Source organism: Triticum urartu, chromosome 7A (assembly GCF_056163025.1).
Source record: "Triticum urartu cultivar PI428250 chromosome 7A, HENAU_Tu73, whole genome shotgun sequence".
Taxonomy (NCBI): Eukaryota; Viridiplantae; Streptophyta; class Magnoliopsida; order Poales; family Poaceae; genus Triticum; species Triticum urartu.
This window is the reverse complement of record NC_141879.1, coordinates 673285064-673299111: the sequence shown is the minus strand read 5'-3', so window position 1 is coordinate 673299111 and position 14048 is coordinate 673285064. Positions and strand designations below refer to the sequence as shown.

The window sequence follows — 14048 nt, the reverse complement described above, 5'->3', positions numbered from 1 at the left end:
CGAGTTTCCCACCCGAAATCAGTCCACAAATATGGCAGTAACATGAGTGAAAATTACCAAAGTCATATACAAAGATTTAAGCATAACCCAGTCGCACGCTTGAACTCATTGTAAGACTGGATATCAACAATACATTTCTACCCAAGCTACAAATACAAACACAAACCAAATTTGCTGACGACATAAACTACAGGAAATTAGGCACAAAGGGTTCTGCCCGCTTTCCGCAAGAGTTTCGACGATGTCCGAGCACTCCACATTTCCCACACTTAGGCGTCTTCCTTGGAGCTTTCGGAATATCTCCCCTTTCCGGACATGTCGTGCTCTTGTGCCCCTTCACCCGGCATATCGCACAAAACCTTGACCTCTTCATTTTATCTTCATACGGAGCCTTGTCTCTGCTAGTGGTTGGCCTCCCCGGCTGGCCCATCTCTTTTGCAGGAGCAATCCAAGAACAGTTTGACAATGCATCCCCGTCAACAATATTAATACATGCATCAGCATTTTTGTCACCATGGGTACCATCTTTGGCTCTCTGCTCCAAAGCCTCATGCTCTTCGAGTCCCATACCATCCTTGTCATGGCTTAGGGGGAGAAGAGTTGTGTAAACCTCCTTCATCATGGCCATGAAAACATCATAGCACTTCACATTACTATCGCCCAGCCTAACACATTCAAGCGCCTTCATGTACATGGCGTTGTGCCTGTAAGTATCAAAACCATGCGGCCCTCTGTCCTTCTGGTATCGAACAAGGTGCTCCGGCAATATATCGCGGGCATCCCTAGTCCAGCGTTTTAGTATGTGCTTATCTGGGATCTTGCTCAATTTGAGCTCAATCATAACCTGCCACCACAGCAAATGAGACCTCAGACTAGCACAACTTTGTTTGCATGGCAGATGACGTTGTGTAGCATCATACGAAGATGTTTTTACTTACCTTCAACGAATGACAGCAAACCATTCCAGAGTGCTCGAAAATCCCACATTCGCAATTAAAGAAACTCTGATCATCATCGACTTCAACCTTGAACTGTACTTTGCTCCATTTCTCTCTTGCCAGAGCATCAACGTGAGTAAGAATGTATATCTTTTTCGGGACAACAACATCCAGTTCATAGGCCCCTGCCTTGTACAAAGCACCTCCAAATTGCTCAAACATTGCCCTTGTGTATATCTTGCTAGCATGCCTCTCAATTGGAAGATTTACTCGCAACAAAACCCCACTCTAAAACATATCAAAACACAAAAAATGAACAGATCAGGCATCGGTGTACACTTCGTCTAATACATCTACCAATCAAGAACATGTCTATGGAGACTGGTTTACTAACTAGTAAAGCGACCGGCCGACTCTTTTCTCAGAACATACCAGTGCGGTTCGTTTCTCCTGGAAGCTCTCTTCAGACTCTCTGTCAAACTGGAGCTTCTCGTACTGTTTGAGGAACAGATGCATTGGACAGCCCGGGGGGACATAACTTTTAAGCATGTGATTGGCACTTTCACTCCGTTGAGTACTAGTCATCTTTGCGCAAAAAACACCTCTGAAATACGGCTTTGCCCACTTATGCCGCACCTCATAAATTTGAGTAAGGTACGGGTGCTTTCTCAGTGAATATTTATCAAGCATTGCAGACCATCCATCCTCGAACTCTTGCTCCGTGACCATGTGATGAACCAGCTTATGAAATTCACTTTTGAAATCAGTTTTCTTGCTCCACAAAACCCCCATTGATTCCTTTGCTTTCTTCAGCACATGCCATTTACACCACCTATGCGTTGTATTGGGCATCTCTGTTTCTATAGCCAATTCCATTGACCGCGCCTGGTCTGCAACCAGTAAAGTAAATTAGATCCATTAGGAGCTTACATCATGGAAAGTATTGGTTCAAGAAAAATGAGAGATTCACATCTACCCCTAATCTAGTCGTACCTGTTAATATTGTTTGCGGGTGTTTACCCCCGACCATCCTGATGAATTCACGGAAAACCCACTTGAATGTGTCCTCCTTCTCATCCCTCAGCATGACACCTCCGAAAATTATGCTCTGGAAGTGATTGTTCACTCCTACAAACAGACCGAATGGCATGTCATATAGGTTGGTCCTATATGTGGTATCAAATGTTACAACATCTCCGAAACACCTATACTGGTCCACACTACGCCCGTTAACCCACATAAGTGTCTTAATCCTGCTCTCGTCATCAACCTGGACAGTATAGTTGAATTCTGGATCGTTTGCCTTCATCTCCGCAAGTATGTCCATTGTTTTCCAGGCATATGAATCAGACTGCTCCTTGTTCAACCTGCAACACAGCGTCTTCAGTGACCGTTTTGTAAATGGCACATTATCAACTGTTCCAAAAAAACTGCCAACTATACTATAAACCTTTCCAAGACTGACATTGTTCTCTCTAAGCTGCCTAACAAGATCCTTAGTATACCGGTCAATGAGCCTGTGCGACGGCCAATGCATCTTCTCACCACAAGTGCTTGACAAAGAGTGGTTGTGTGCCGCCCGGTGCTCTGAAATATACCATCCATTGTCGTCCGACCGAAGCAGCCTGATCCGGGCAGCACAACCGCACCGTGTTGATCTTGTATTCTCCCTCTCCGGTTTACCCTGCCGATGCACATAACATGATTTGTCAGCCTATAACATATTCTTGCAGACTTTTTCTCCCCAAACAGTGATGCACAAAAAGAAAAACAAACGCACCGCACATCCACAGACTATCTCCTGCATGCACTTCACCCGCTCCACATTTAGCCTACTTTTCGAATACCTTATACCAAATCCAAGCTCCCACGAATATAAATTGTAGAATTGATAGGCTTCATCCAATGAATCAAAAGAGGTCCTGACAGCTGGGTTGACAACATTGCCATCTCTATTCAATATGAAAGCCCTCATGGACAATTCAAGGGCACTTTTCCGGTTCGGGTTGAGCTCGCGCTCAGCGGGGGCCTTTCTGATCCTTACCCTGTTATTTTTGAGAGACAAATTAAATAATTCGCATAGAAAAGAAAATCAATTCCTCTTCCTCAATGCACCTTTCCAATTTTATACAAAGGCAAACCCGACAAAGCAGGACTGCAGATAAAAAACAAGATATGCAAACAAAATCTTTTCCTAGTATCACACTCCGACACCTCTCGACTTTTTAGTTAAACTAGCTACAAACAGGACAGGATATGCAATTTCAAAGAACAAGAAGACTGTGCAACAGCCCGCACGCAGATAATCCCAGTAATTTCAGAAACCTAATGTAATCAGTCAGACACACAGTGCGGATTTAGTACAGACCTGTACTAAATAACTACATAACATATAGCTAGATGCTAATGAAATCGTTTTTGCATATATGACCAGCACACAAAAGAAATCAGTTCTACGCGCGATTACCTGCGTGTCCATCCGCTCGTAGCCTCCGAACAAACTTGCAAGAGCGGGTCCTCGCCAAGAAATCCAGCATCTCCGCCACCGCTACGGAGGTCCCCTGCACGGCGAATGTCAGCCTCGGCGACGCTGATAGAAGCCTGGGACTCTATAGGCCGGGCAGCACCAGTATTGCCCGCATGCCCGCGGCTAATCCTGAGCGAAAAATCAAATCAAGGAATTTCAGGGACAAACGGCAACCAGATCTAATCCTAACTTCATCTTTTGCGTGAGACAAAAACTAGTAGCTCTGCTAAGTGGCATCTGAATTACCTCTGTTCGGAATCGCCCTCCGTTTCCATGGACAGGTCCATGGAGCAGGCTCCAAGGTCTCGATCCAGAGGAGGAAGACGAACTGGAGAAAGGAGCAGCAGGAGGCGTATGGGCCTGTGCCCTGACGGCCAGTGCCCTGGTCACGCGATGTGGGCCAACATGCCCTGCGCCTCGACTCGAGACTAGTCACGTGATCTTTGCAACTGTACCAAACCCAGCTGCACCGTGTACCAGCCCACGCACTTCGCGAGTCCAGCTCCACAGCAACGAAACATTTGTTCCACACCGATACGCCTATGAACCTAATACCTATTACTAGGGAACGGACAGGGGGGAGACAGTGAAGTGATGTTTGCCAATCCCCAGGAACGGTTGGACGGCCATGATTAAGTCCACACGAGCCGCCGTCCACCGAAAAGTCGCTTCGCAACCTATCGCCGTTTCAAGGGCCTGCTGCTAGTGCTGGCGAAGCCGAAGTGATCACGGACGGGCTGCAACGCCGCGTTAATCGAATATGGCGAATCCTAACCAGTTAGACGCACAACACAAATCGGTGCCGTTGCTAGTCCATGCGGAATTGCAGATGCGCGTCCTTGCATGTGCGTGGATTCTCTCTCTCTCTCTTCCTGACACATGCATGGCCTACATTAGCTTCCCTCTCTCCTCTAACTCCCATCTTTTTCATTTTCTTTTGACAATTAGATGGTACATATCTTTTAGAACCAAAAAGTCATTTTCAAAACTTTTTACATATTTGAACTCGTGACACCAAGCCCTTTAAAACAAGTACAGTCTTGGATACATTTGAAACACTTTTTAAAAAAACGTTTGCTTTAAACAGTGAAGAACTTTTCATTTTTATTCTAAAGTGCCAAAAAACAGAATCAGGGCTGAAGAATTTTCTAAATAATGGGTCTGCACTTTGTTAGGAATATGAAAGAACTTTGCTAGAAAATGTATCTGGAAACAAAGAACTTTATCAACAGCTTGGCCGAACTTTGATGAAATGTTTATGAAACTTTTTTGAGCCACATACAATTTAATTTTATCTTGGGCTCACAATTTAATTTGAAATATATTGATATTAGACTTGTTTTGTAGAGCTGGTGTGACAAACTCGAACACATAAATGAATTTAAATTTACGTAATTTATTTAAAAGTAATGGTGGCATATTTGGTTATTCAGTAATTTTGTTAAATGAGCCGCAGCATGCATGTGAATATGACGGGGAAGTACACTGCATGGCTGACAAAGCAGTGGGGCAGGTTGATTGGACATGACCCTAGATGGAGGGCCAGAATACATGTTGTGCGGGTAACTGGTTAGGAAATATCCACTTCCCGCGTTAATGGCCTTCTTAAGCGCCCGCTTCACGTCGGCGGACTGCAGAGCACCGCTCTCATAGTCAGCGGCAAGCTCCTCCATGCTCAAGAACGCCCTGTCACCACCGTCCTCCTCCTTCCTCTCCACCTAAAACCTCCCAAACAGAGGAAAGATTATCTGCCTGATGTACTCCAAGCACGGGTTGCCTTCCATGGTCCCCGGCGGGAACGCCTTCCGCATCGCCCGGCCGACCTCCCACTCCGTGTCCTCCATGTAGATCGCCCACCTCGGGTCCCTGAACATCTCATTCTCCGGGTACTCGAGCAGGCTGGGCAGCACGCCGTGGAACAGGGCGATGACCGGCCGATGCGGATCCTCGCGCATAGCTGCTTCCCGCTCGCGGTACAGCTCGGCCACCTTGTTGCTCACGCGCTGGCCGATGTCCAGCAGCCACACGTCCGCCTCGTCGCGGGACAGTATGGCGGCGGAGTGCATGCACGTGGTGAAGACCTCGTGGGAGAAGAGCGACTTCGGCTCGTCGTAGTACGGCCTCGTGTCCTTGGACGAAAGGATGCACTTCGTCACCTCGCTTAGATTGGTGCTCCTTGCGACTTTCAAGGCGAGCGGCCAGTATCGACGCAGGTCACGGCTGATCTCGTCTGACGAGCGAACGAGCTCCACCTCGGCCCTGTTTGGATACTCTAACACAGTTAGAGTTAGAGTTATTTTCTAACCCACTAACCCAAATAAGCACCTTTCCATCGGGATAGTTGGGTTAGATGAAACTAACCCACTCTAATCCTCCCTGTTTGGATACTTTTGGGTTATTTGAGTCTCCAACTAACCCAAACTAACTCTAACCCCATGATCCAAATAGGGCCCTCGTCGAGGCGCATGCGGGCTGTCCTCCACATCTCGGTGTTGTACGAGCAGACGTCAATGACTTTTCTCAGACTGACGTTGTAGCTTGTGAGAGCGAACCAGTTCGCCATGAATATCTTGACCTTGCAGCCGGCTTCGAGCAGCTTGTTCACGTTGATCGCCATCGTGATGCCCTGGGTTATGTGCATCGATGGGGAGGGATCGCACCAGACGTAGCAGACAGGAGTAGTTTTCTTCTTCAGCAGCGTCCTGAGGTCGTCCTCGTTGGTGCACTCCCCTATGCTGCTCAGTATCGCAAACCTCTGATCAAAATTCACCTCTGCAGTATCATCGTTTGCAGTAGGTTCAAGACAAGAATCGGCTGCATTCTCCTTAGCGGAGGAATTGTTCTGCATGGTACTACAGGCAGGGGGAGTTCCCGTGCTGTAATTTTGTGGCGGCTGCTGCTCTTGGGAGGCACAGTCAGATAGTGATGACCGACGGTAAAACTGCTGCGGCGGCGTGTGGAAGCGGCGGCGAAGAGCGCCGGAGCTCTGGACGAAGCGATTTAGCGGTGGGCATTGGGTACCTTTGCCCCTCACCAGCGCAAACGCCCGCGCCAACATTGCTACCTGAAAAGACGATCGGCACACGCCGCCTGGCGAGGACGGGATATAGGTTGTAGTGTTTAGTGAGGTTTCGTAGCAAGGGCCTTTATCCGTGCAAATTGATGGCACGCATGGTTTAATACCAAAATTTGGTACGTATGTCAATGTCTGGCAAGTAAAAAAATGCCATTTATCGGTTGAATACCAAATTGACCGGCCTCTAAAAAAGTTGTCAATTTGACAAGCTTCGATATTATCAATTGTTTTTTTTTCTATATACACGTCATCAAATTTTAGCTTGCCATGGTATAAACACAATAGCTAGCCAGTTTTTTAGTAACAAGCAAAGTATACCGTGAAATCCAATTGGCACAGCCAATGGAAACTGTCCATTATTTTAGGCTTTAGAAAGAAATCGTACAATATGAACTAGGATTTGACAACCCGGCCAGCACGGGCTCGTCGGCTGTTCGTCCGCCATGGCCAGAGTCGCCGCGCACGTCCACCACGCCGCAGACGCCCGACTTTCATCCCCACCCACAAACCTCCCGTTTCTCCACCTCTCCCGGGGATTGTTCGCCGGAGGTGAGCGTGGTCGCGCCGACCACGACCGAGCCCTCACCCATGGCCACTGACCTCAACGCAACACCTGTGGCGGGCGGGTCGTTCACCGGGGGCCAAAGGAAACGCCCGCGCGAGATCCTCGCCGGTATGCATCCTGACGCCCGCAACCTGTTCGACACAATGCCAGCGACCACAAACGATGACATGACCAACCGTTTCATCATGGAGAACATCATCTTCGAGGGCGGTGTGGGTGACACGGCCTACGATCCCAACGAGACCCAAAGCCAAGACGGCCGAGGCCCCTTCATGGGCGGTGTGGATGGCACGGCCGACCCCTTCACGCAAGGCCAAGATGGCATGGGTAGCACTTCCCCGCAAGCCCACGAGTTCCTGGACGACTATGGCCTGGAAGTAGAAGATGAAGTGGACATCGGGGGGGGGGGGGGGGGGGGAGGGGGGGAGGGGGGGGCTTTGTTTGCCGACGAGCTCACATTCCAAGCCAATGCAAACAAGAAGCGCCAATATATTCAGACGAAGGCATACACAAAGGATGGGGATTAACTCCTTTGTGAATGTCGGAGCGATATTAGACGAGACCCCAAGATCGGCGCTAAGCAAAAGGCATCAACCTTTTGGCTAAGAGTTTATCGCCAATTTCATGAACGCAAGAAGTTCGCGCCATACAAGATGGAGAGCAAGTGTGGGTGGGTGTCCCTCTCGAAGCATTGGAGGGTCATACAACAAAAGTGCAACAAGTTTTGTGCCACCCTTCAAAGCATCAACGACCATCCCTTGAGTGGCCTCGGCATCAAAGACATGGTATACATTCCTTCGTCTTCGTTTACGTTTGTTTTCAGGCTTGCATGCATGTCCACTGCCCATTTGAATATGCATTCGTGTTTTCATTTGTAGGCATACCAAGCTTTGGAAGCTTTCAAGGCCCAACATGGAAACAAGCCGTTCACCCTCACCAATTGTTGGATGATCATAAAAGGCGACGAGAAATTCAATGAGCAATATGCGGCCCTCACGAAGAATGGAGGGGAGCAAGCCGCCGAGGAGCATGATGAGGGACGTAAGCCATGGCCACGAGGAAAGACCACTCCCAAAAAGAGGACAAGCGTGGTGCGGCGTCATTTGCCTTGCAAGCAACTTTGGAAGGCATGATCACCCAAAATGATACAAGGGAGGAGAAGCGTCGGCAAGACAAATAAGAGCAAATGATGCCCTACATGGAGATGCAAAGGAAGAAGATCGAGATGGAGGCGGAGATGCATGGAAGCTCGTGATGGACGAGAATTGGGTCGGCCAGTTGGGTGCACCGGTCTGACACAGGCGGACGACGAGTGGGCAGCCGACCCAAACGGACAAAAAGCAAACAAAGTGTGCATTTGTTTGGGTCGGCGTGTTGGAGTTGCTCTAAAGGTAGTACCTTAGACTAGTAACATACGCATGTTACTACTTTAAGTTACTCCCCACTATGACATAAGGAAACTTGAAACCCACCTTGAATTCCCCCCAATTATACCTAGCCATCCCTCGGGCTGGGCCGAACAAAGCCCGATGAAGAAAACCTAGGCCCAAGCCCGGCCCAACCATCGGGCCTAAAATCCAGACCAAGCCCGACCGGTCAATGTAAAATCCCGCCGGGCCTCGAGCCTCGGACCTCTTCAGTAAAGCGCAAATATGACAGGCCTAGGCCCGCCTAACCTGACCTTCGGTCTCAATTTTTAGGCCCAAGCCCAGCCCGCGGGTAAGACCGGGCCGGGTCGGGCCGTCCGGGCCGGGTTGCCGATGGCCAGGTATACCCCCAATATTACCCAGGATTGGATTTATAATGGTTTTATACAAAGCTAAGGTGCAATTAATCCAGTTTTAAAGTTCAGAGGATATGGATGGGGGGCTATACTTCTTTCTTTCTAAAATGGAAAAAGAACCATGCAGTGTAGGATCGATAGGCCCAGAGTCCATTCATCATCTGCAGCCCGTGGTCTCATTCACTGTGGGCTAACCTGTAGCCTCTACTCTTTTCTCTCTAAGGACGAAAAAAAAGTCTAATCATGGCGGCTCTTTCCTGAATATTTTTCGTGACCCATTAATAATGCTGAAAATTGTCGGTACAGGCCACATTTGTTTTGATGGCAACACATAGGAAGCCAGGTTGCACGACACTTGTTTGATTTGTTTACTTTCAAATTCTTCGAATTTCTACTATTTACGTTCAGAAGTCGGAGTTTATCACGCAAATGTTTGCGGTACAAGATGCCAGATGATCATAATCGCCAAGTTTGTCAATGTCAGCACACAACGGGAATCATCTGAATAGCATCGTTGTATTTGTTTCAACAAACTACCAAAAAAAAATCACAGTTTGTGAGCATAAACATTTATTCTTGTTTGATGGAGTAACTGCTCAAACATTTGGTCGTCTTAAGCTTCTTCGGCTCAGCAATAACGCGTTAACTAACATCTTCAGTCAAATGTTATGAAAAAGATCAGTTTGTCATGCCTAAAAATTTGACATCAGACTTTTAGTGTTTCTGCAGATTTATGAGATCCCAACTGCTAAGCAAATAGAGATTTACTCACCATTATGCATCTGCTTTAGTTTTTGGGCTTTACCACCTTGGAAACATTAGTACTGTTGGTTCAATACACATCAGAATAGCAAGAATTAATGCAAAAAGGTACAAATCCGATAAGGTCACTTTTATCTTGGTCATTCTCTGGAACTTTCAAGAAACAGTTCAAGAGCAAGATGAAGATGGTATTTGTCATAGTGAAATACCGTAGAAAAAAGAGCATGACGCATATACGATGCTGAAATGTATCGGCCTAGCAACAATCCCATTGCGAACTACTATGCCTCTACTAGGCACCAAATTATGGACAAGACATGCCGTGAGCGAACAGACAAACACTTTTTTTTTATCAATCAAAATAGAAAATGAATAGCAGAGGGCATCTGGTGGTACCTTCACCTCCTACCGGCGCTAGCATCGCTACCTGACGATCTGATCGGCTCTCACCGCCGTCCGCCGCCGCCGAGGACGAGCTAGGGTTAGGGTAACGCTGAGCTCGTGAAATCCTCGGGCTTTTCTCTGCGGAAATCTGAGACAAAAATCGAGGGAGAAAAAAAACTAACCGTCCTGTGCTGGAACAAGAGGCCCAAGAGTCCACCTGCCGCGTTCGGCCCGTATAGCTCCCATTCTTAATGGGCCTGCCGTACCCATTACCCAAAGCTATACAAGGACAAAGTCGTCTTTTACCCAGCGGGATCGATCCGTGGCATGGCTCGCCGACTCTGCCGTCTCCCTCGCCTCCTCCTCCCCCTCGCCGCCGCCCCCAGGCCCCAGCCCCGCCTCCCCGCCCTAAACCCTAGCCCCGCCGCTCTCCTCCGTCCCTCATCCTCCCCGACGCCGACGCCCTCCTTCCCCGCCTTCCCCCGCCTCTTCTCCTCGTCATCCGCAGGTACGCCTCCTCCTCCCCGCCGATCCTTCGCTTCCCTGTGTCCCTGTGCCGGCGCTGACAGTTTCTTTCCCGGCTCCCGCAGGCGATTCCAGCATGGTGGTCGTCGGCTCGGCGGACTCCTTCGAGGACATCCACGCCAAGGTGCAAGGTGCGGCGCCGATCCCCTCCCTTCTCGCTCCAGCTTTTCCACCGTTTCTTCACACTGTTGTTGGCAGTACGATGCGTGCGCGAGTTTCGTTCTCACATTGTTGGTGTGGTCGCCCTTGCCTTTTGCAGTGGAGAAGCTCCCCGCCGTCTTCTACTACACGGCGGTCTGGTGCGGGCCGTGTAAGTGCCGCTTCCGCGCCATGAATTGGGATTTGGGTGTGTGACTAGAGGGGGCTACAATTCTGTTGTTTGGTGTTGCAGGTCGGGCGATGGCACCTGTGATCGAGAAGATGAGCAGGCAGTACCCCAAGATACCAGTCTACAAGGTCGACATCGACATGGTAAGCCAACAGATTTCACTCTTGCTGTAATGTTCATCTGCTAGCGAATTCCATGTTAATGTGTTCTCTGTTTGGATATGAATGGTAAATTTGCACAAGTACGACTGTATGAGTCTGTTCTAAGTTGTAACCTTATTTTATCAAAGATCATTGCATCACACTCCTGGTGTTCATCCGTCAAGTTGTGTCACGTAAACCACGACGTTTGAAATTCCGTTATGACAAGTAATTGTTGATAGACCATGCCTGTTAAAATGAAGCCTTAAGTTTTGATCTCGTAGAGTTGGATCTAAATAAATATATCTGTCAGCTTTCTTGGTGAATCAAGTTTGGGCTCACTCAGAGCCACATTTTCTTATTCACTTGGTTCTCTTCTTGGGAGTTTGAGAATGAAGTTAGCACCGTCACTTGTCCAGGATCATTGTAAAAGTTGCTTCATAACTAGTCCCACCATTAGTTGGATATTCTGTATGCTTGATCTTTTCAAAAATCTAGCAGCAGGCTTTTGCTGGTGCTAAGTCCTGATTGTTTGGTATGTGTGCCCTTGTTCTTTCTGTAAAACTCCTTAATTAATATGATGAGGCAAAGCTTTTGCCTTCGTTTAATTTTTTTTATCTATGTGGTGTCACTTGGGCGAAAGTTGTGATGTGGTCATAAGGCCAGTATAACACCCATTGGGAGGATTTATGCAGAATTACTCTGTTAGGTTGGTGGAATTGCACTACGACCATTAAAAAAAATTGCTCCTAGACCATACATGCTAAAGGGAAGCCTCAAGTTGTACTCTGTTAGGTTGGTAGTAGGTTGGTTCAGCATAGCTATATTTGCCAGCTTTCTAGCATTACGAAGGTTGAAGCTTGGGATAACTCAGAGCCACAGTATTTTTTCTCTCTCAGTTAGCCTTCTTTTAGAACTTTGAGAATACATGAAATTGCTTTGTAACTGGTCTGCTCTTAGTTAAGCAAATTCGTCTAGACGAGTTACCTTCGGCAACATATTCCAGACACGCATGATCTATGCAGTATCACTTGCCTGAGAGTGATGATGCGGTACCAGGCATGTACCCAGTATAGACCAATGCAATTTAGTAATCCTATTTAAAAATTACTGTTCATGGTTTCCTTGTATGGGCATACTCATTTGTTTATAGTAAGCAGATTGAGTTGAGAGTTAGTGCATACCTTCATAGTGCTCTCCATAGAAAAGATTCAAAATCAAGTACTGTTTGTTGAGGTGCTGTTCAGTTCAGTGGTTTTACTCTATTGTGAATCTGTGATTGCGTGTAAAAGGGACAAATGTTGCAGTGGTTACTTCAGTTTGTTAACTGGATGTCTTATTGGGAATAAACACCACGACAGTTGTCAGCACATGCCAGGCGGAATGCATTTGACCATGCAAGGTGGAATGTATTTCAAATACATTAAAAGTCATTGCTGTTGTGGCTATATTTAATGTTCTCAACAGTATGCCTGCTCCCGTTATTGATACACGATTTCTTTTCCTCTTGTGCTGCAGGAGGGACTTGGGACCAGACTTAGTAACCTGAAAATATTCTCTGTCGTAAGTTGCATACCTGAAATTGTACTTCATGAGATTTTTGTTCTTATTTTAATATGATATAAATTATAGTACTATTCTGTTTCATGGTAATGATGCGTTACATATGTTTTTGTGACTGGAGGAGTCTGAGAATATGCATTGATTCAACCTTACTTTGTTAAATGCATACGTGCATGTTCGTTGAGTTCACTTGAACTGAGAGCCAGATTATAGAAATATCCTTCTACCAGCATGTTTGTGTCTTTGTGTTCATACCAACCTTCATCCTAACTCGCAATCCAAATATTTGACTCTTGCTGAACCTGGCACAGCCAACTTTCCACTTCTATCACAAAGGCGAGAAGAGCAGCGAAGTGGTTGGTGCTGACGTGAAGAAGCTTGAAGCTGCCATGGAAAGTCTTCACAAGTAAGATCTTTCTTCTCGTCCTTTTTTTTTCTTTTTCTTCTCACACAAACAGTACAGTGCTGTTTGAATGATCTCATCTGCGGTGGAGCAAACGAAAATAAACAAGCCTGGCCATGATAGTTTGAATCTTGTACTCAACTACAAACGTAATTATGCTACGGGCCTATATTAAACATGTCTCCAGCACTTGGCCATTTACTTTGTATTGCGATGCTTGTGACATTAATACTTTATATCGCAGTTCTCTTGACATTATACAGTGTACTTGCACAGGCAACAGTGAAGTTGACTTGGAGTGGGGGACAGTTCTTTTGCATGAAGAGTTGGAGAGGCTGTAATGCTTGTGATTTGCGTGTTTGACATGGAAACTTCCGCCTTACGATCTTGTTTCGATATCTGGATACACACTGGCCGCAAAACATCGATATCTGGATTTATGCCACGCTTGAGCACAGCTTTTGTGCAATTTCTGCACGTCTATTTAGGAGCATCTGTGATTATGAATCTGTCTATATTGTGGCGCTGCTCTCCGTCTCTGATGGTTGGGGCCTGAATTGCGTGTGGTCTCGGCCTTCGGCACAAACTATGATCTTGAACTGTCATGTTCTTCTCTCCTTCGTCTTCCTTACAAGTAGTTTATGCTGATATCATTTACTAGAATATAAATGAAAATAAAACATGATTAGCGACGATGAGTTGAGCCCTGCAACGAAACAGCTCTTACGATAACACAACAGTGGAAGATTCAAGTCAAGACGTCGTAATACTTGTGATCAGAATCTGCATTGACGTGGAAGGTCAAGTTTTTCTTGTTATTTTTTTTTGAAACGAAGACAAAAGATTTGCCTCATCGATTAAGTAAGAAGAAGAGAATTGCCCAGTTAACTAACGAAAAACCAGATAAAAACTGATACAATAGACCATATGCGGACTACTCGCTAAGAAAGAAACTTCATGACCACACTGTCAACCCGACAAACATACATAAGACGAAACAACCATGATTGGTGGCTACGAAAGAAATATCGACGCAGCTTTTGCAAATCTTTCT

The 14048-nt window shown here is 46.7% G+C and overlaps 3 protein-coding genes across 3 annotated transcripts; 1 reads left to right on the top strand and 2 right to left on the bottom strand.

Moving 5' to 3' along the window:
- Positions 1-154: 154 nt before the first annotated feature.
- LOC125525470 (protein FAR1-RELATED SEQUENCE 5-like) lies at positions 155-3860 on the bottom strand. Its single transcript, XM_048690471.2, has 7 exons — positions 3712-3860; positions 3406-3594; positions 2719-2983; positions 1932-2622; positions 1371-1828; positions 939-1226; positions 155-844 (listed from the first exon to the last, which is right to left on the bottom strand). Exons 1-7 carry the CDS (start codon positions 3750-3752, stop codon positions 188-190), a joined length of 2589 nt encoding a protein of 862 aa, XP_048546428.2. The 5' UTR covers positions 3753-3860; the 3' UTR covers positions 155-187.
- A 1323-nt stretch (positions 3861-5183) lies between these two features.
- LOC125523420 (tyrosine--tRNA ligase 1, cytoplasmic-like) lies at positions 5184-6082 on the bottom strand. Its single transcript, XM_048688454.1, has 2 exons — positions 5898-6082; positions 5184-5724 (listed from the first exon to the last, which is right to left on the bottom strand). Exons 1-2 carry the CDS (start codon positions 6080-6082, stop codon positions 5184-5186), a joined length of 726 nt encoding a protein of 241 aa, XP_048544411.1.
- A 4262-nt stretch (positions 6083-10344) lies between these two features.
- LOC125523339 (thioredoxin O, mitochondrial) lies at positions 10345-13503 on the top strand. The gene is made up of 7 exons (XM_048688388.2): positions 10345-10543; positions 10626-10691; positions 10820-10870; positions 10952-11031; positions 12547-12591; positions 12903-12997; positions 13271-13503. The coding sequence occupies exons 1-7, from the start codon at positions 10363-10365 to the stop codon at positions 13278-13280; spliced, it is 528 nt and encodes a 175-aa protein (XP_048544345.1). The 5' UTR covers positions 10345-10362; the 3' UTR covers positions 13281-13503.
- The last annotated feature ends 545 nt before the right edge of the window (positions 13504-14048 follow it).

Excerpts from the sequence above, each read along its gene's own strand:
- LOC125525470 (XM_048690471.2), bottom strand. The coding sequence starts at position 3,752 with ATGGACCTGTCCATGGAAACGGAGGGCGATTCCGAACAGAG. Across the intron at positions 3,595-3,711 it reads GAGGGCGATTCCGAACAGAG|GATTAGCCGCGGGCATGCGG; the intron begins GTAATTCAGATG and ends TTTTTCGCTCAG. Across the intron at positions 2,623-2,718 it reads AGATAGTCTGTGGATGTGCG|GGTAAACCGGAGAGGGAGAA; the intron begins GTGCGTTTGTTT and ends GTGCATCGGCAG.
- LOC125523420 (XM_048688454.1), bottom strand. The coding sequence starts at position 6,082 with ATGGCGATCAACGTGAACAAGCTGCTCGAAGCCGGCTGCAAGGTCAAG. Across the intron at positions 5,725-5,897 it reads GGCCCTATTTGGATCATGGG|GGCCGAGGTGGAGCTCGTTC; the intron begins GTTAGAGTTAGT and ends GTATCCAAACAG.
- LOC125523339 (XM_048688388.2), top strand. The coding sequence starts at position 10,363 with ATGGCTCGCCGACTCTGCCGTCTCCCTCGCCTCCTCCTCCCCCTCGCC. Across the intron at positions 10,544-10,625 it reads CTTCTCCTCGTCATCCGCAG|GCGATTCCAGCATGGTGGTC; the intron begins GTACGCCTCCTC and ends CGGCTCCCGCAG. Across the intron at positions 10,692-10,819 it reads CATCCACGCCAAGGTGCAAG|TGGAGAAGCTCCCCGCCGTC; the intron begins GTGCGGCGCCGA and ends TGCCTTTTGCAG.